Source organism: Episyrphus balteatus, chromosome 3 (genome assembly GCF_945859705.1).
Source record: "Episyrphus balteatus chromosome 3, idEpiBalt1.1, whole genome shotgun sequence".
Taxonomy (NCBI): Eukaryota; Metazoa; Arthropoda; class Insecta; order Diptera; family Syrphidae; genus Episyrphus; species Episyrphus balteatus.
Genome location: NC_079136.1, coordinates 46,850,311 through 46,870,999, shown reverse-complemented (window position 1 = coordinate 46,870,999; position 20,689 = coordinate 46,850,311). Strand labels below are relative to the sequence as shown.

The 20,689-nt window shown below is 28.3% G+C and overlaps 1 protein-coding gene and 1 long non-coding RNA gene across 3 annotated transcripts in view; one reads left to right on the top strand and one right to left on the bottom strand.

Annotated features, from left to right (window-relative positions):
• LOC129915293 (disintegrin and metalloproteinase domain-containing protein 12) overlaps positions 1-14,378 on the bottom strand; it is a 124,544-nt gene extending 110,166 nt beyond the window's left edge. For both annotated transcript variants that reach the window (XM_055994780.1, XM_055994781.1), the window contains exon 1: positions 13,997-14,378. In XM_055994780.1, coding sequence (XP_055850755.1) covers positions 13,997-14,378 — 382 coding nt within the window. The remainder of the gene's footprint in view (positions 1-13,996) is intronic.
• Positions 13,623-14,480, top strand: LOC129915305 (uncharacterized). Its single transcript, XR_008772273.1, has 4 exons — positions 13,623-13,734; positions 13,804-13,920; positions 14,009-14,183; positions 14,243-14,480. It is a non-coding gene; the product is annotated as an uncharacterized LOC129915305 (long non-coding RNA).
• Positions 14,481-20,689: the final 6,209 nt, after the last annotated feature.

Genomic DNA, 20,689 nt, shown 5'->3' with positions numbered 1-20,689 from the left:
TCCATGGATCAAAACTGATTTTTATGGTTTTTCTAATAGTTTCTATGGCCATAACTATAAAATGGGACCACACTGCAGGCACCAGCTTTCTAATACAAAAAGAATTATGAAAATTGGTTCACTCAAAGTTATGAGGTAACAAACATAAAAAAAAAAAATAAAATGCACGACCGGGTCGCACGTACTTGCTCTTGTAGTTCAAAGTATCTTTATTTTAAATATCTATTGGAAATTTAAGATTTTGTTAAGTTCCGAGAAAAAAATCAAAAACTAAAAAGTTAAAAAGTTTAAAGAAATACCTGTCTGTAAATTTTGATTAAAATTGACTCATGCTTTGATGAAATTATACGAACCTAAAAAATATGTTATGCAGTTTTGTTAGAATCAATAAGACTATTACGTGCACCAAATTAAAAAATTATTTGAAATTAAAATGGGACCACACTGTAGGCACCAGCATTTGAATACAAAAAGAATTATAAAAATTGATTCGCCCAATCCAAAGTAATGAGGTAGGTAAAAGGTAACAAATATAAAAAAGTCGGAAGTCGGTTAAAAAATAATATTATGCAAACTTAAAACTGATCTAATTTGTAAAATTTTTTGAATTTTCTTTAAAGTACCTCCTTCAATTTTTTTTTAATCTATCTTTTTAAGAAAGTTTGTTTTTAAGGATTGGTTAATATTTTCTTAAAATTACAAATCAATTTTTAATTTGAAAAATGCTTAAAAATGTGTAACACAAATATATTTTTTTGTAAACTGCTTACGATTTAAATTTTTTTGTTCGTAAAAATTCAATTATATTAAAGAAATTAAATGGTATACTCGTAGGTACTTTGTTTGGTGGTCAATACTATTTAGTAAGATGTATTAAAGTTTATAAAAACAAATTTTACCTATATGTAGATATTTTTTTACATTTTTTTATGAAATTCGTCAATAATCTAATTATAATTTACTGTTTATATTTTTCTATAAGAAGCTTTAACATTACAACTTATTTAATTATAAGAACAGGAAGGTGCGACTCAGTCGTGCATTTTATTATCGTTGTTTTATTAACTACATATCCTGTTATTCATAAGAAAAACGAACTTAACAAATCAAAGACAATAAAAATTGGTCAAATCGTTTTCTTTTTTTTCTGTGTTAAAAATGGTGTAACTAACACAATTTTGTTAAATATATTATGATGAACACTCTTAAAATAAATTCCTTTTTCGTTTTTTTTTTAATATTTTCTGAATAATTTGGTAATAAAAATGATCCAGAATTTTTGTTTGCAGTTATTATTTCTCAATAAGACTGAAATTTAATTAAATTATTTATTTATAATATTTATAATTCTTCTTCATAACATTGACGCAAGTCTTTATTTTAAGTTCGTTTTTAAATTTGTTTACAACCTGTTGCAACTTCTTAGAAATATTAAAAAATATTTCTTTATATTAAAAAATGTTTCTTAATTTATCTTTCTTATTTTATCAGTTTTTTTGCACAAAAAAAAAAAAAAACAAACAAAAAAACAAAACAAAAAAAAACAGGAGAACAACAAAAAATTTAAGTAATGATTAGGTAGCCAGAGGTAAAGTAAACAAGTTTATTTCAATAGACAGATATAAATTGAAAAAGCATTGCCTGAAGTATAAATTTTATTTGCATTTATTTAGTCATAATTTGCTTCAGGTTTTCGGTTAATTTTATTTTCAAAAAACAAATGATAGTTAGCTAATTTATTCAAAAATAATCATCTTCTTCACAAAAACTTAAAAATTTGGTTGTTGTTTTTTTTATTAATGGAATCGAATTTCAAAATAATTTGATAAGTCAAACGTCATCAGACAACAAACATGTCTGTTGTTAGGGGTTCACCTAAATGAGTCAGAACTTATTTGAATTTATAACAAAAAATGTTGGTCTTTTTTTTAATCTTTACTACTTAAGTTGAATAAAATTTAATTAATAAATTATTTAAACATTCTTAACTGAACCTTATATCTAGAAAAATATTTTTTTAAATTTCTTTTCCGACGTGTTCAATGTACGTATTATGACCACGTGTCTTTCTCATTAAATACAGAAACTATCAATTCAACGGTTTTTGTATAAAGTAAGACGATATTTTAACCAATATGAAGGTAATCCGATCTCATTTTTTGTTCTCCTAATTTTTGAACAAAACCAGCATAAAAAACTCTGACGCAAAAAACCGTTATTCTTAATAAGAAGGCCAATTAATTTGTTCCATTGTTTTTTGCTTTTCATTTTTGTTGTTGAATGAACAATACAAAGGTTAAGAAAAACAAAACAAAAACAAACATGAATCATCTTTTTATTTTTTATTTCATTGGTGATAATCGTGCTGTTGAAAAGCCCCCGACTACTGCACAATGTTATGTTTTTATGAAAAGAAAAATTAAACACCTGGTACCTACGGCAGGCATCCGCGACCAGCAGCTGAACTAAGCTATTTTGTTTTTAATAAAAACAAAAAAACGACTGAGAGATCCCGGATTGCTGGATTCTCTATAGTATCTTTATCTTTGATATAAATGGTGCAGCATCCAGAGTCACAGTCAGAGATCATTGGATTTGCAGTTATTTTTGTTTTTTTTTTTCTTTCTTTTTTGTTCGTATTTTTTTGTATAAAGAATGTTTTTCTTTATAAGACAAAACCGGTAAATATTAGACATTTCTTTATATGGCTGCGCAACACTCACAAAGAAACATCTTTCATACGAAAAAGGGGAATTAAGTGTAGTTCGTGAAGTAGTGAGAGATAAATGCCAAATAGCATGCAGTTGACAGGTAACAATAAATTTTATCAAGGAATCAACTCATCGCTGACAGACGTTGAATCAGGGATGTCAAAGTTGCTACATTTATGTTGTGTTGAAAAATGTTAATTATTTGAAAATTCCTACTATAGATTTTAAGCAGATTTTCCTTTTTGACAGCTTAAAGAAAATCGCCAAATGGAATTTTTTTTAAATAACAAGCGATTCTTAATTTTCAGTAAATACCTACCTATGTCACAAAAATGAAAACCAATCATAGTAAAAAAAAATCAAAATATTTTAATATTGTATTACAAAACTGAACACACCGAAAGCCAAACATTTTAAAGTTGTTCACTAATTTTGGTCAATTTATGGTATTGACATCCCTGGACGCGACAATCTTCGGAATACCATCTCGTTTTGATTTAGCTTCTGCCAAGACAGTTATTAACAGTTTTTATGGCTTGAGGAATGCAGTCGTTAGCAGATGGTCTTTTAAGATAGAAGCAAATTTGATTTTGAAGACCAGTAGCAGAAATAAATAAAGAAAAAAAAATATTAGGAAAGAGTTTTTTATAACTATTTTATTTTATTTTATTTTATTTTATTTTATTTTATTTTATTTTATTTTATTTTATTTTATTTTATTTTAAACATTGTTCAGTATAAAGTAGAGAATAAAAAAGAAACCAAATTTTACGAAATAACATCTAACAAGACAATTGCAAAATTCTTAACTGGTTCGTTCTATTGTCACGGGTGGGACGGGACATCGTTTAACTTGAATAAAAGTTTTCCCTTTCAAACTCTACACAAATAATTGAACAAAGACTATCATAACACCAACAGTAAAAATTTTTCTGGACAAACAAAAGTATGCCAACTTGATTATATTTTTGAAAACAGACGCAATATTTTCTACTGTCACGGGTGGGACAAAAAAGTTGTTTTGCTAATTGAAATCATTTGACTTTGTCAAAACATTCGAATCTTCTATAATAAAAAGCGAATTGATTTATAAAAAAGTTTGTCTTTACATTAAAATGAAGTTATAAATGTCACAGGTTGGACAATGTTTGTCACGGGTGGGATACGTGCGGATTGCTTAGCAAGAAAATGTTTTTTTTTTATTAATTTAAAATAAAATCTAAATCTAAATGATATATATAATTATGTATGCAATTTTACTCGATAGTATATAGATAGCATTTCTAACAGATTACATCTTTTGTCAAAACCTTTGTAAAGGAATTTTGAAATTATATGCAGTAATTTCGTTCACAATACAGCTTTCTTAGCAGTTTTTTAGTACCTTATATAAATACTTTGTTTTTTTTTTTGCAAAAAAAATCACATCACATTTCATAGTTTTTATATAACAAACTTTACGGATGTTGGAAACTTTTCAGCTTTGAAGTAGGAACTCGATACCATTTAAAAAAAAAAAGTCCTATAGTACCTGAGAACCATGTCTATGTAAGAATTTCAAAAAGAATTTTGTTTAGTCCTTCATATTTACATAAGTGAGAATTTACTAAGCATTCTTTAGTAAAAATTTCCAAAATTCGAAAACATAAATACTTACATTTTAAAATGAGTTTCCTATTTTATATTGTTTATTGAGCTTTTAACAAAAACAGTTAACTTTCAAGCATTTTTCATATTTTTGGCAACGAGGGGAGAGAAAATCAATTTTGTAAATTTTACATGAAAAACTTGTTTGCGCCTTGAAACACTATCAAAATTGTTAGAATCGATTTTTATTTTGAACTCGAACAACTTAAAGGCTCCAACAAAGTGCCTTCTTATGTGTGCTCTAGAAAAAGATTTCATACATTCAACTTTATAATAAAATAAAAAAAGGAAAAAAAAAAACATTTTAAACATGAGAACCTTGAGACTTTAATTTTGTTTCTCTTTTTTTTTTTTGTTGCTGGTTGAGTGCTCTACTGCAGTAGTTGCCTTTTGAGAGACTTATGTATTTATAAAGTGGATAGAGGTTTAGAAAATGAAAACATACCAAGTACACTCAGGTCATCTAGTCTTTTTTTTTTTTTCTTCTCATTTTTTGTCTTGTCTTGTTTTTTTTGAGTACATACCTACTCCCTAGACTGGCAAAAAAAAAATTAAACACCGTGACCACCAACCAACAAGCACCATGAAATCAACCCAACTCAAAAAGTCACTAAGATGATCATCAAGTTACAAAACAAAAAAGTAGGTAAAATAGGGAAAAAATATAAATTTTTTTCAACTAGGGTGCAGGTGCAGATGCTAGATTAAAATCTATGACTTGCGGTGTGGTCCCTTTCACTAAGATTTTTATTATAAGAAAAAGAACACAAGTTGTACAAGTGTGCTCTTCAAATAGGTACTTCTGCTTGAAAAAAAGACATAGAGATGCATTATACTCGCACAAGTTTCTACCTTTATCATCGTATTTTTTTTATTACTTTTGAGTTCTTTTATCTGTAGAATATAATAAATTATAGATAGGTAAAGTATATAGGATGCTTCTGTGTTCTACCTGTTAAAGGAAATTATATTCTTGCACAGCTGGTGTCGGAGATAGTGTAACTATTTGCATTGAAATTATCTTCAAATACTGAGAAAGTGTATATATATTTTCGTTTGTTTTGAGACACAATTGTCACTTCTATTATTGGATTTACAATTTACATTTCAAAGATAAGATACTTTTGTGTGAATGTATTTGTGTGTGTATATTAGTTTGCTTGAATAGGAAGTTCATTAAACTGAGCTGCAGACACTTGTAGGAAGGTATAGGTACCTATACCTACCCAATCTTACTTTGGAATATGAAAACAAAAGGTGCGAAGTCTCTGAAGTGCTAAATTGTGATTGGATTTTTTTTTTTGTTTTTTTTGTTTTTGAATTTAACAATAGAATTTTGGAATTTCAATAGGTAAGAATGTTTGATTTAGATTAATTATAAAAATTTTTGTTATATGAATAAATTGCACTGGTGTAAAGTTCTCTCAGGTGTTAGAAAATAAAATACAGTACTACAAATTAAAATAAGCAAAATCACATCCAAAGAAAGAGGTTTTTTTAGAAAAAGTAGTTTTGTTTTTTTGTTAATTTCTCGAAAATGACAAAATATTTTTGAATCCGGTTTTCTGTTTTTGTTTAAAAATAAATAAGAGCATCCAATTTTAAAAACTAAATTAATACCTACTTAAATACATACAATTTTGAAAAAAATTAGTTTGAAATTTTGTTTTTCAATTTTTTTTTTTTTCAAAATTAATTTTTCAAAAACTGTGCCATAATGGCTTTGTTTTAAATTTGTATAAAAGACTAGGGTTTTGGCGTTACAAAAAGGTATAACACGTTATTGTAAGTGTAACCGTTGATTTTTAATATTTAACCTTTACGCTCTAGCATTTTGGCACATGGCTCCTGAATCACCCTATATAATGCACCGATTTGGGGGAAGGAGTCTCGATAGTTATGGAGTGCCATACACTTTTTATTTTGAACTACAATCAATAGGTACCTACTTATTTATGGCGATTTAATCAATGTTCATCCGTCCTAAAAAGCCACTAATTTTTCCGTTCCGTGGTTTTAATATCAATGATTTTGTGTTGCAAATAGTTTTTTTTTTTATTAATTTGGAGGGAAATTTTGCAATTGGAATTTTGATTTGATGAAGCCAAAACTTCGAAATGAAAAATTTTGTACCGGGCTAGTATTATTCGGTTGTCCATCGTGATCTTCTTTATTTGCAAACTAACATTAAAAATAAGATACAAAAATGTATGCCACACTCTATCAACTCATCAGCAATAAAAAAAAATAAAATTCTCCAACATGTCCCAGCTGTTCGGAAAAACTAAATATGAAACACCTTCAGACCACATCAACCGTTTTTTTTTGCGTTACAGTGATGACAACATAAACGAAACAAAATTTATACATAATGCTATTCAAAGAACAAAAATAGGTCTTAATTTAAATTTATAACTTTGCTAAGCCCTGATTTTTCAATCGTCAGTTAGACTATTAGAAGAATAAATGTCAATATAAAAAAAAAAAACGTTTATTCCTAGGAATAAGTTCTATCTGAAGTTTATCTGACTATTGAAAAATGCAATAAAATGAAACTAAACGAAATTGAACCAATTTTCTTAATGGACATGGACATATCTTAGAATTCAAACAAGAACAAGTATAAAAGTTTAATTTGATTTAAATTTAAAACTAAATAAGCTTATTTTAAAAAAATAATATTATAGGTACCTATTCGTTCTTGTTTGAATTCTTTATGTTCATTTTGAAAATTGCATAAATTTCGTTTATTTTTATTGACCATTGAGAAATCATGAAACCAAAGATAAATCTTGACTTGAATTTTGATTCCTAAAGTAATTTCTTGCCTTTGATAATATAATTCTTCATTTTAGTTTAGAAAAAAAAAAAAAAATTAAATGAACGAAAATGTGAAAAAAATAAGGAATGCGTTGTTGCTGAAATTGGTAAATTTTCTTTGCGAGAAGTCGGAGGTTAAATTTTATTTTTAGTTCAAGAAACCACGATTAAGAACTACTTACTGATTTTGAATGACATTACTTCTTGTGTCTATATAGTTCGTAACAGGAGGACGAGCATCAGTCGTTCTAGAAATTGTTTTCGATATATAATGCATGCGAGATAAAAGGTTTCATTTAATCCCATATCATCTGCGTATTCTCTTAAAATAGTTGAGTTCTAGAAAATTGTTTGTATTGGTCGTGAACTGTCCTGGTACAATAAGCAAAAATATTCAAAATTTGTTAATTGGCAAAAATAAAATTATTTAACTAATCTAGGAAGACTTATTCGTTTGTCCAACTTTTGTTTATGGATCACCCAAAAATTCTTATAAAGAAGTCTGAAAAATGAAAAATCGACTAAAATGCTCAGATTTAGAGATAGACTAGTTGTCCAACTTGAGTTCTTGCTACACACCAAAAATAATCGTTTTGTCTACTATCCCGATCATCCTAGACAAAATTTCATTATATATCAAAGTTAATTGAAGTACAAGATTTTTTGATGCAGTTAGTTTCCTTTGATGGATTAGAATATTAAATCACAGTTTTACACCAAAATTTGATATGGCGTATCCCTGAAAATGACTTCTGACCCCTGAAAAAATGATCTCACTCGAATGTAATTAAATTTTAGTATGTTGCAGTTCACATCATGTTCATAAAAACTCTCCATGGGTGCAAACTCCTTGCACCAAGTAAACCCTATTTAAAACTCTTTTTTACCCCTTTTAAGGGGATAGTACGATAAATTAGGGACCAATTTTGATAATTCTTTTTGTATTGGAAAGCTGATGGCTACAATGTCCCATTTCAATTTCGTTCAGTGCTGATGGCCATAGGAACTATTAGAAAACCATAAAACCTAGTTTTGATCCATGGAAGTCGGTTTTGTTTTTTGATAAAAATGATTATTATTTTTTTAATACATGCTTCCTATACGTAGAACTGAAAAACAATTATTTTTTATGTGTAGCAATTTTGTTTTAATATTTAACTGATTGTTATGTACCTATTTACTTTTAGAAAATGAATTTGTTATTGTTCCAAGTTTTAGTCAATTATGTTTTAAGTAAAGTTATATTATTTCTTGAAATAATTTTTACTGGTTCAACTAAAAACTAAAAAAAAATACAATAGTCGGAAAAAGTATTTTGACAAAATGAACATTTTTCTAATATAACTTATGCGAATAATCTGTAATGGTTAAATATAAAATAAGGAAGTTGACGGTTATTTAATAAGTATATTATGGTGAATCTCATAATGGTCAATGTCAGTCATATAGTTGGTATTAATTTCTTTTTAGAAAAAGTATTTTGACAAACGTTATTTTTCAATGTTGGTAAGGCAAGGTAATGCATTTTACGTTTTTCAAGCAAAAAAGTGGGCAAAACGGCGGAACTAAACATTGAAATTAGTGCATCTTCTGTTGCAAGTCATAATTTCGGTGTGTCTGTTAAAAAATCTGTGGAGAACTGAATTTATCGCGGTAAACTATAAATTACCAAATATAAAAACACAAAAATATGATTATACAATGCAAAATTTACCACGAATGGACAAAAAATTAAAAAAATGCACTAAAAAAAAACAGACACATTTTGAAATCGCGGATTGACTCCAAAAATTCTGGATTTGGAAATGCCATTCTTTCATCTTTTATTTTGATTAAGTTTCCAATATTAATTTTTGTAATTGCACACACACACAACAACGCAATTGCAATGCGGAATCTTTGTTATGCCCACATTACCTTACAACCTAACCCACTGTTCCTACTGCATACTAACTATGCAGAATGGCAGTTGTGTGTCACACTTAATGTGCCGCAACGCTCAGTGGGCCAAGCCAACTTCCAGAATGCAACTCAGTAGGTCAAAGCTGAGTAATGCATTTTGGAAGTTCTTAAAGAAGTTCCAGGTTGGTCTATGGAACTGCAGAGAGTCCGATTGTAACCATAAAACTAAACGGTTGTTTCAATAAAACGTCATCAAAAGAATACTTTAACATCTTCAGTTTTTCAATATTAGTTAGCACGCCAAGAGAATCGGATCGAGTAATATGACTTAGATTGGATTCTGGTTTACGACGACTTAAATCCAGATTCAATTTTCCTTATCTGTTAGGGTACAGGTTTAATTTTAAATGGGTACTCTTGTTGGTACCTTAACCCATCCGAGATGATTTTTTTTTAATTTGTTGCTCTTTTGGATAAAACTGGACATATAATCGGCTAAGTGTGACCGTTGCTTTAATTAACAGATTGAAGAAACCAATTTTGGCAGTTAAACTGGAAAGACTTATTTTAAGACTAAGACTAACTTTTGTCAGATAAAACTAGACTTAGAGGGTGCAATTAACCCCAGAACCCTGCTAACCCTTCCAAAATCGACAATTTAACCCAGAAGGTTGTACAGATTAGAGATAATTAAGGTCAGTCTTTTAATTTTCGACCAAAGTTTTGTTTATTTTGTTTAAAATATAGATTCGTCTTACGTCACAATCGTGCAATGCAAAAGTCTAATCATTGACTAGCTAGACAGCCCAACTAACAATTTTGCTTATGTAAAGCCTTATAGATGCTACCGTTGCTTCTATAAATCTTTAGAAGCAAAATTGTTTGCAGGGAGATTTTTATAAAAATAAATTTTAATCTAATCGGTATCGGTACACAAATATGGCTATCTTATAAGAATAAATAACAAACAAACTAATAAATTCATTTATATTTTATTTGTTTTTTGTAACTTTATAATTATTTTATTTATTACCTTCTTTGTTTTGCTTCTTTAAGTTCATATTAAATTAACAATTATTCTCCATCCTTATATGCAAACAAACAAGCTAAATATGCACAACAAAAATCAAGGCTTGTATTTCTGCTTAAATGTAGACGTTGGAACATTATACCTAATTTCATTAAAAGAAATACTTCACGCCATTCAATAAATTCTAATTGTGATAAAGCAAAAAAGAGCTATTGAAGATTTCAATAAACAGCTTTTAAATGCAGAAATTTCTGATTGTTGCTTTCAAATTAATTCGCTAAAGAAAGATTTTTCTATACTTTCAATTAATTACACTGGTCAACAAGGTTTTTGCCACAAGAACCAAAACATACTTTTCTAGTAGATTTTGGGGTGCTGAATCCGAATCTGAAGTCAGAAAAATTTGATTGGCCTTCGTTTTTGAAATATTACCGTTAGAAAATGCTAAAAAACGTCATTTTGACTGTTTGTTGAGCTTCTGTTTTTATATGGGGTAATTCACTATAAACAAATTTGTAACGGTTATTATAAGAACAGATATTCTTCTTTCAAAAACTGTTTAAATTTTCCCGATATCTCTTTTATTGCTCGAGATATCTTAAGTTTCATTTAATAAGCCAAAGAGAAACTAAACTTAATCTAAAGTTTAAGTCACTGGTCACAGAATTTTTGCCACAAGAACTAAAGTATACTTCTCTGAAGGTTTCCGAGTTGCTGAACTCAAATCCGCAATCAGAAAAATTCTATTAGCCTCCGTTCTTGAAATATAACCGTTATAAAAAAACCCTTTTTTTGCATTTTATAACGGTAATATTTCAAGAACGAAGGCTAATAGAATTTTTCTGATTGTGGATTCGAGTTCAGCAACCCAAAAACCTTTAGAAAAGTATATTTTGATTCTTGTGGCAAAAAAAGTTTAATTCGGTTGGCCAGTGCTGTTTTTGATTCAAAGACCGCTACTTCAATTTTAAATATCTCGGGCAATAAAAGAGATATCGGAAAGATTGAAACATTTTTTGAAAGAATAAAACTAGCTCTTATAGGCACCGTTACAAATTTATTCATAATGAATTACTCCACATAAAAACAGAAGCTCGAAAACAGCCAAAATGACGTTTTTTAGAATTTTCTAACGGTAATATTTCAAAAACGAAGGCCAATCAAATTTTTCTGACTTCAGATTAGGATTCAGCACCCCAAAAGCTACTAGAAAAGTATATTTTGGTTCTTGTGGCAAAAAAAATGTTAAATTTTGTTGACCAGTGTTATCCATTATTATATCAATCACCCATCAATCTCAATGTTCCTTTCTATGAGAATGAACATTTTCAAAGACTGCTTCATATAAATAATCAAAGGCTTAATACTAAATTTCAAAAACTCAAAAATGATCAAGATACACTAATTGATATCAAATATGATGACACTTTTATCAAAAATTTATCTGGTGTTATTATTCCAAAAGAAATGTTAATTTTATTAGGACTAGGTCCTAAATTTGCTCTTCCTGTTGAAATAGTCCCAACTTTAGACTTAATTGCTGATTTGGAATATATAATCTCACGTTTCGCAGCTGAACCAATTAAGAAAATAATGAGAGCCCAATTAACATACCTGATAACAAGACATACAAATTTACCCTTTAAGCATAATCGCATCACATTATTCTTGACAAAAGCTGCGAAAATTACAGCTAAATTTCTTAAAGATAATAAAGAAATTTTTGTATCATCAAGTGTTAAAGGGAATGTGACTATTATTGCGAAACGAACTGATTTTGAACATAAATTGGAAAACTTATTTAATGACGCAGATAAATTTGAGATTCTAGCTTCGGACCCTACTTCATCATTACAAGCTAAAAACAATCGCTTAATTAGCACAATGTGCAACAAAAATAAGAAATTGATTAGCCAAGAAGAGTCTAAATATCTTCGAACATATATTGCAATTTCTCCTCGGGCTTTTGGACAATATAAGTATCATAAAGAAAACTTACCAGTTCGACCTATCATTTCAACAATAAATTCTCCTAGTTATAAATTATCTAAATTTTTGGCAAATCTTCTTAAACAATCTTATAAATCAAAATTTACTATTCAAAATTCTAAACAATTTGTTAAAACAATAACAAAAACTAAAATTATATCTGGAAATATTCTTGTATCTTTCGATGTTTCAAATTGTTTTAATAACATTTCAACTGAACTAGCACTCAAAATTGTAGAAGGTAATTTTGATTCACGGATTAAACCTAAAACAAAAATTCCAAAATCAACATTTATGAACCTTTTACAATTTTGTCTTGTGGATTGTAATTATTTTTGTTTTAAAAATCAATATATAAAAATGAAAACTGGACTTTTCATGGGATCATCTTTGGCTCCTATACTTGTCAAATGGGTTTTGGATGAAGTAATTCTTCAAGCCTTAGAAAAACTTGATTTTAACCCACAGTTTTGGATGGCCCTCGTAGATGACCACTTGACATCCATACCAAGAAATAAAATCGTTATGGTTAAAACAGCCCTAGAATCTTTTGACAAAGATATAATATTCACTTACGAATCAGAAGATATTTTGACAAACGAAATTAATTATTTGGATGTTACAGTTAAAAGAAACAATGATGGCCAAATAATTACTAATTGGTATCATAAGCCAATAGCTTCAAACCGTTTATTAAACTATTACTCTGCACATCCAATTCAAATGAAATTTAATATGGTTAAAAACTTTATTCGAAAAGTATTCACTTTTAGCCATAAGTCTTTTTGGAATAATAATTTAATAAAAATCAAAAATATATTATCAAAAATAATTATCCAGTTAAAATAATTGATAAACTTATTTCGTCTGTTAAAAGCGATAATTTCAAAGCAAAAACTGATGCACCTCAACGTTTTAACTTAAGTCATTATAGTTTCTTATCAAATAATAATGACCGATCGTGTGACAAATCAACAAGTAATAATAGATACATTTATTCTTCTAAACAATATATTCCTAAATTAAGTGAGTCAATATCTAAAGTTTGCCAATATTTTGTACCTGAAGTTAAATTAGCAATGAAACCAACAAACCAAAATTCAAAATTTTTCGTCAGTACTAAAAAGAAAATTAACAAAATTGATAATAGTGGATTAGTTTACTCTATCAAATGCAATGATTGCACTAAATTATATGTTGGAGAGACTATCCAGAAATTAGGCTCGAGAATTGACCAACACAAAAATGAATGCAAAAAAGTTATAGAGGGTTCAAATACAAAAAATGTTGCTGCTTTGGCTGAACATGTGAAACAATATGGACATTCGTTTGATTTTGATGGGGCAAAAATTCTAAAGTTTGAAAGAAAGAAATTTAAATTACAAATTCAAGAAGTTAACCAAATTATTAAAAATGAACAAATTGTGTGTTCTTATAATCTTATCACTTATTATAATCTTATAGTTAATAGAAATGTTCAAAGTAACTAAATTCTAAATTTCTATAATAATTATTGAACAATACTTTAAAGAATTTTTTAAAATTTTTATTAAAATTAATTTTTGATTTTTTAATTGTTTAAATGTCTAAAAAACTTTTTTGAAAATAGTTCATCTTTTTTAATAATATTTTAAGGTAATTTATTTTTTAATTCAAATTATTTGTTTATATAATTTATTAAAACGCATTGTCATTATTTTTTAGACCCTGAAGATGAGGCAAGTAAGACCTCGAAATATATAGGCCAAAAATAAATAATTTTCTAAAATACAAAGATGCGTTTTTAATTTAATATGAACTTAAAGAAGCAAAACAAAGAAGGTAATAAATATAATAAATTCATACAAAAATTATGAATAAATTAAATTTCTGTTTTCAATGTTTTTTTTTCGTTTACCTTTTGTATCAGCTTTGCTATCCTTTAAATTCGTCGTTTGTTTCTGTTGATTGTGGGCTTGTGCCACATCGACTGCAAATACTCCAACAAACAGCAAAATTGTAATCAAAAACAACCAACAACTGGAAATTGAGATGGAAATTGAGGAGGAGGAAAAACAAAATCTATCCATCGACGAATTGATTGTGTTTGTTGCATTTTTGCTATCAGCAGTTTTGTGATTTTTTCTCTTCATTTTTTTATTAGATTGCAACACAACAACAACAACATTTGATTTGGTTGCAGCTGGACTAAGACCGACTTTGTGATGAATTAATTTATTATTGCCATCAAGGGAAACAACATTTTCAATGAATTTTTGATTTCTAATAGACGAACCCATAACAACAACAACAAATTAGAAAAACAGGAAATTTCTTGGTGTTGGCAAAAAAAAAAACAACACCACAGAGACACTCTTTTATCTCACTCACACTCAATTCAATGGCGCTTTTTATTAAACAATAATTTTGTAATTAATTAGAAGAAGAAATATAATTGGAATAAAACCGAGAACGAAGCCGGAAAGCAGCGAATGAAACCAAAAAAAAGAAACCAAGTCGACAGAAAGGAACAAAATAAACACAACGACGAACACGAAGTACACACAAAAATAGAATTAAACTTCTTTTTTTTCTCTTCTCTTCTTTTTTTTTTGTCGAGTTTTTGACTTCTTTGTTGTTCAAATTGGAATTTTATTTGAATTTTTTAATAACTCGTATTTTCTGATGAATTGTTGACTATTTTTTCTAATTAAATTAATTTTATAGAAGAAAAAAAAAACTTAAATTAAAAATAAAACACAGGGAGACAAAATAGAAAATGCATTTTATTTTTTTTTATCACCCGCACCGAATGCACAAAGAATACATTGCAATTCTATTTCTTTATTTTATTTGTATTTATTATTGTATTATCTGGTGGATATTTATTCTCTTATTTTTTGGGAGAATAATAACTATGATAAATTTATATTAAATCCGAAAACAAAAAAAATTCATCGTCAACCTCACGAACGAACAACGAAAACTCGATTGATTCTGCTGCATTCTGTCGATGAATTTTGTTTTGTTAAAAATTTTGATGGGTGTAAATTTTTAGGGGGTATTAATCCAAGTGTCAGTTTGACAGCAGAAATGTCAAGAAGAAATTTGTGGGCATTGTTAGAAAGTGATGTACGAGGCAATATGGATGTGAAGTAGTAATTTATTTGAAACATAGATGGAAGTGGGGTAGTGGTTTGTGGATGAAATAACATTGTATATATATTTCTATGCAAAATAGAAAATTCTACATTGAATAAGAATATATATTAGGGTGGGTCAAAAAAATCGAAATTCTTTTTTTTGAATTCGTACTCCGAAAAATCGATTGCTAGATCCCTCTAGAATATACACACCAAATATGAGCTCTTTATATTAATGGGAAGGTCCTCCGCTTTGCAATTTTCCATTTTTACATCAAGCTTCTACTAAAAAAAAATAATTTTTTTATTAATTGACGTTTTAGCAAATTTCTTTACATATTCTTATAGGAAATTGAACGCTCTACAAAAAAGGCCTTATACACTTTTTTCGTTTATCTAACCGTTGAATAGATATTTGAAATCCAAAAATCGAGAAAATCTTTAAAAATTCGTTTTTTGTTCTTAATTTTGTAACAAATTGAAAAATTATAATGATCAAACGCGCAAGACATATTCTTGCTGAAAATTGATTGCTCCACAAAAAAGGTCTTATTAACTTTTTTCATTAATCTAACCATTCTAAAGATATTCGAGGTCAAAGTTAAAAAAAAATATAAAAACATTTTATATTTTTAAAAAATTTCTAATTCACTGAAACTTCATTATTTTCAAATTAGCAAGATATATTCTTGTAGGGGCTTAAACGTTCTACAAAAAATTCCTTGGAATGAAATTGATTGCTTTAACCGTTTAGAAGATATTCGTATCCAAACCAATGCTCACTGATTTCAATAGTTTTCTTATGACCCGTATGCATTGCGATTTGGATACGAATATCTTCTAAACAATCAATCAATCAATCAATTTCATTCCAAGGAATTTTTTGTAGAACGTTTAAGCCCCTACAAGAATATATCTTGCTAATTTGAAAATAATGAAGTTTCAGTGAATTAGAAATTTTTTAAAAATATAAAATGTTTTTATATTTTTTTTAAACTTTGACCTCGAATATCTTTAGAATGGTTAGATTAATGAAAAAAGTTAATAAGACCTTTTTTGTGGAGCAATCAATTTTCAGCAAGAATATGTCTTGCGCGTTTGATCATTATAATTTTTCAATTTGTTACAAAATTAAGAACAAAAAACGAATTTTTAAAGATTTTCTCGATTTTTGGATTTCAAATATCTATTCAACGGTTAGATAAACGAAAAAAGTGTATAAGGCCTTTTTTGTAGAGCGTTCAATTTCCTATAAGAATATGTAAAGAAATTTGCTAAAACGTCAATTAATAAAAAAATTGTTTTTTTTTAGTAGAAGCTTGATGTAAAAATGGAAAATTGCAAAGCGGAGGACCTTCCCATTAATATAAAGAACTCATATTTGGTGTGTATATTCTAGAGGGGTCTAGCAATCGATTTTTCGGAGTACCAAATCAAAAAAAAAAATTTCGATTTTTTTGACCCACCCTAATATATATACAATGAATTCTACTTCATGAGAGTACTATAAGAATATATATACAATGGAAATAAATTGAGAATAAAGCACAGAAACGTTAAATATCAACATTTTCGAATAATTCTTGAAATAAAATGTACTTTATTTATTAATTTTTCGATATGGTTAAAAAAAAATATAATAAGTTTTTGTCTAAAAAAGTCCGATTCTCCTAAATCCGGCCTTTGTTTCCTATTTTCGGCCATCTAGTGTCCTATTTCCGGCCACTGACTTTATTAGGCCAAGCTTAAATAAATTGAATATTTTTTATTTAATTTTTTTTTTTGTTTTAAGAATTTAGAAACAATTTTGATTGTTAATAAGTTCTGTGGCCACAACCAATAACCGCTTAAGTGAGTTAAAATAAAATTTTTTGAGAGGTCTTATGATGCTACCCAATGCTAAATCTACATCTTTTTAATTTTTTAACTATTAAAAACGATAGATTAAACTATCTAGATCGAGTTAAGAAAAGATTGAGTTGTTTTTGAGGCAAATTAAAAAATGCGGAGCATTATTGTAAAACTAAATTTTGTTTTTTTTTCGACTTAAGCGGTTATTGATTGAGGCCACAGAGTTATAACATTAAATAATTAAAAAATGTATCTATTTTTTCCCATTTTTTAAACTTTTATCAATAAAAGGGGGCCGAATACAGGAAACTCTTGAATTTCAAAGCTTTTTTTGTGTTCAATCTCCTGCCCCCTTTAAAATTACCAAAATTCGAATATTTTTTCTGTTTATAACCTATTTTATTTGAAGAATAATATATATTTAAAAAGAAAAACAACATTTCAAAGCATTAAGCCTGGTACGCTGCTCGCGCTAAATTTTAGCTCCCATACAAATTATCGAAAAATTTTATCTGAGCTAAAATGGATCCCATACAAATTATCGATAACTTGTATGGGAATTTTATCTCGGCTAAAATTTAGCGCGAACAGCGTACCAGGCTTTAGCTCGAAAATTGTTTCCACAAAACACTAATTACGATAGTGGGTTTCGGCAGTAAAATTACAAAAAAACCATACCCGATTGGATCACTTCACAAAAAGTTATTTTTTTCTAAGAAAACTGAATAACAAGAATAATAAGAATATTGTTATTTTAGGAGAGACATTTAAAAGAACAGCATAAGAGCAAAAATTTGGAATAAATCCTACAAAATCACTAGTTATAACGATTTTTCTGAAAGGTGGCCGGCTGCTGGAGACGGCCGGAATTAGGCAACTCTACCCTACGCAGATCGAGATAAATTTAACCGAGCTACATTTTAACTAGGCTAATTTTTTTTCGATAATTTGAATGAGGGCTAAAATTTATCTCGATCTGCGTACTAGGCTTAAGCCTCAACTAGGTACCTACATTGGCCACTGTTAACCCTAATACGCAGCTGAAGCGAAACGAAAATTTCCATACAAAATTTCACTAACGTAATCTTGAACGAAATTAAATTTGTTTTGTTTTTGCTTTAAAACTTATTTTCTGATGTTTATTCTTAAATGTTTTTTTGTACTTGTATTATTTTTACTTTGCTTTATTATTTTTACCCGATGGTATTTTTTCGTTAACATGTTTGCTTTTGACTTTGGAGTCTTCAAAATTTTTCGTTTCGCTTCAGCTGCATGCAAAAGTACAAAAGTAAAAATATTTTTTTGTAAAAAAAGCATCGGGAGATTGGGGCAATTTTGAACATGGGGCACATTTGAACACTGCATAAAATACATTATTAGTTAATCAATCTGTTTTAGAAGTAGGTACCTAATTCGATATTTTTAAACCCGTCAACACCATGTCCATAAACGTCTATGACTTTCCTTGGTTATCTCGGCTGGCTTTCAGATTAATAGGTGGAAGAGGTGATTTTATAGTGGTTTTGGTGCGTGATTTCAAAACGCAATACAATTTTTGTTTATTTGAATTATTTTAAACTAAATCACGGTGAATTTTTTATGAAATTTTGAAATTTAAATATTTATTCAACATTCTATGTCGTTGACACAGTTGGGGCAGTTTTGAACAAGTTTTTTGGAGCACTTTTGAACATGTTCAAAACCGCCCCGTACAGTTTGTATCATCAAAAATCGAAATGTTCTTATAAAAAAATAATGAAACTAGCAATTGTGGGCAAAATTGAAGAAAAAAAAGAAAGAAAAAAACTCTGAGAAGCAAAAATGGTATGAATTCCATTCTTACGTCTACTTGCTCTTATGGCAAAAGTAAATCTAATGTTAAAGCTTTTTATTGAACAAAATTAGAAAAAATTTATAATTTGATTTTTTTAAGGTGTAATGAATTAAACACCGTTTCTGAACGTCTTTTACACAGAAATTGAATTTTTATAAAAAATAAAAATCATTGAAGCCGTTAAAAAAAAAAATTATTTTTATACTGTAATGTTTTATTCCGGGTTCACAATAAAACTTATTTAATTTCCACTTATATTTCCGTTGAAATAAGAACACACTTTATTTCAACTCAATTTACTTTTATTATTCGCTCAAAAAAACACACTTTTAAATCACTTTATTTACTACTAACAATTTGCAACACTTTATTTCACTTTGTACTGTACTCTTTCACTTTCAAGATTAAACTGTCCGGTCGGTGTCTACGCTACCCTTTTATACCGGAATTTCGAGATTCGAGAATGTCTTCGAAGGTTCTCGTCTTTGCTTCTCGAAACTTCCTTTCCAGGAGGGGCGCTTCATACTTCCAGTCTAGTGGGATATTTTGTTATGTGTTCAGAGGGTAGGTAGTTTCTTAATTATTAAAGGTCCGTTCACATTTCTACCTTTGCAGTAGTAGGTAGTGTGTTCAGACTTTTATCTTAAAAGTAGTTCGGTAATTCATCGTTACAATACAAACAAAAATTTCTTAAACTTTTCAACAAATAAAGTTGGTTTGCCACATTTAAGAAAATATTATTCAACACATTAAAGAGTTTGATAAAATCAACCCGTTTAATTTAAATTTACATATATTTTTAAAAATACGAAAATGTGTGTTTTTTTTTTAATTTTGTATAATACGATTATTTCAACTTTTCTGTATAAAAACTTTGTTTGAAATCGGCTAAAAATGCAGACAATTTTTTATCTGCAATAAATTTTTTTTTAATGCAAAATATTTTTATTTGCAATGAAATATGCTCTAATTTTTAAAAAATAATTCATATTTTTTATGGTAGCACACTTTTGAAGAAAGACCATTTTTCAAGTTAGGCCATGTTTTAAGCTAAGGAGTTTTTAATCAAGGGATTTTTTCTAGGTAGGAAAAATGCCCTAAATTCCAAAGTGCCGACCTTTACAAATTAATGTTCCAGCTTCAGACATGCCTTACCTTCGAAAATGTCCATGTTAACTTAAATTAACAAATCTATATGCATTTTTGGTATATTTTGGCACTAAAGTTATGCGAGTATTTTCCAGTTTTCAAAATGATGGTGATGTTTGGTACACTACATAATGTTTTAAAACAATGTTAAGCATCCTAAAAATGCCAAATAATGATTTTTAAGTTTTGAGAAAGTTTATATTTTTAACTCTCTCATGCAATTTTTTTAGGGCTGATGTTTCTGTGGTGGAATTTGGCCACGAAATTAAACTAAATTACATAATCTGCCCAGCAGAAAAAAAAACAATTACTGACTGTGGATTGCATTGTGGTGGTGAACTGAACTGGCTATATGCTCTGTGGAGACACTGTGTCACCAGATCAAATTAAGTACCTACAAATTTCTTAAATTCAACTCTGGGTGACATCAGATTAGTCGTTCTCGTTACGGTTATAATGACAGCTTTATATTTTGGAAGAAGGTAACTTTCTGTCCATTATCTACATATTCGATGTCCTCTTATGAGCTTTTAGACAAACTTATCTTCTATCAACTCTATAGTTATAAAAAGTAAATTGCACGACTGGGGTCGCACGTTCTTGCTCTTATGCTTAAAGTAACTCTTATGAGCTT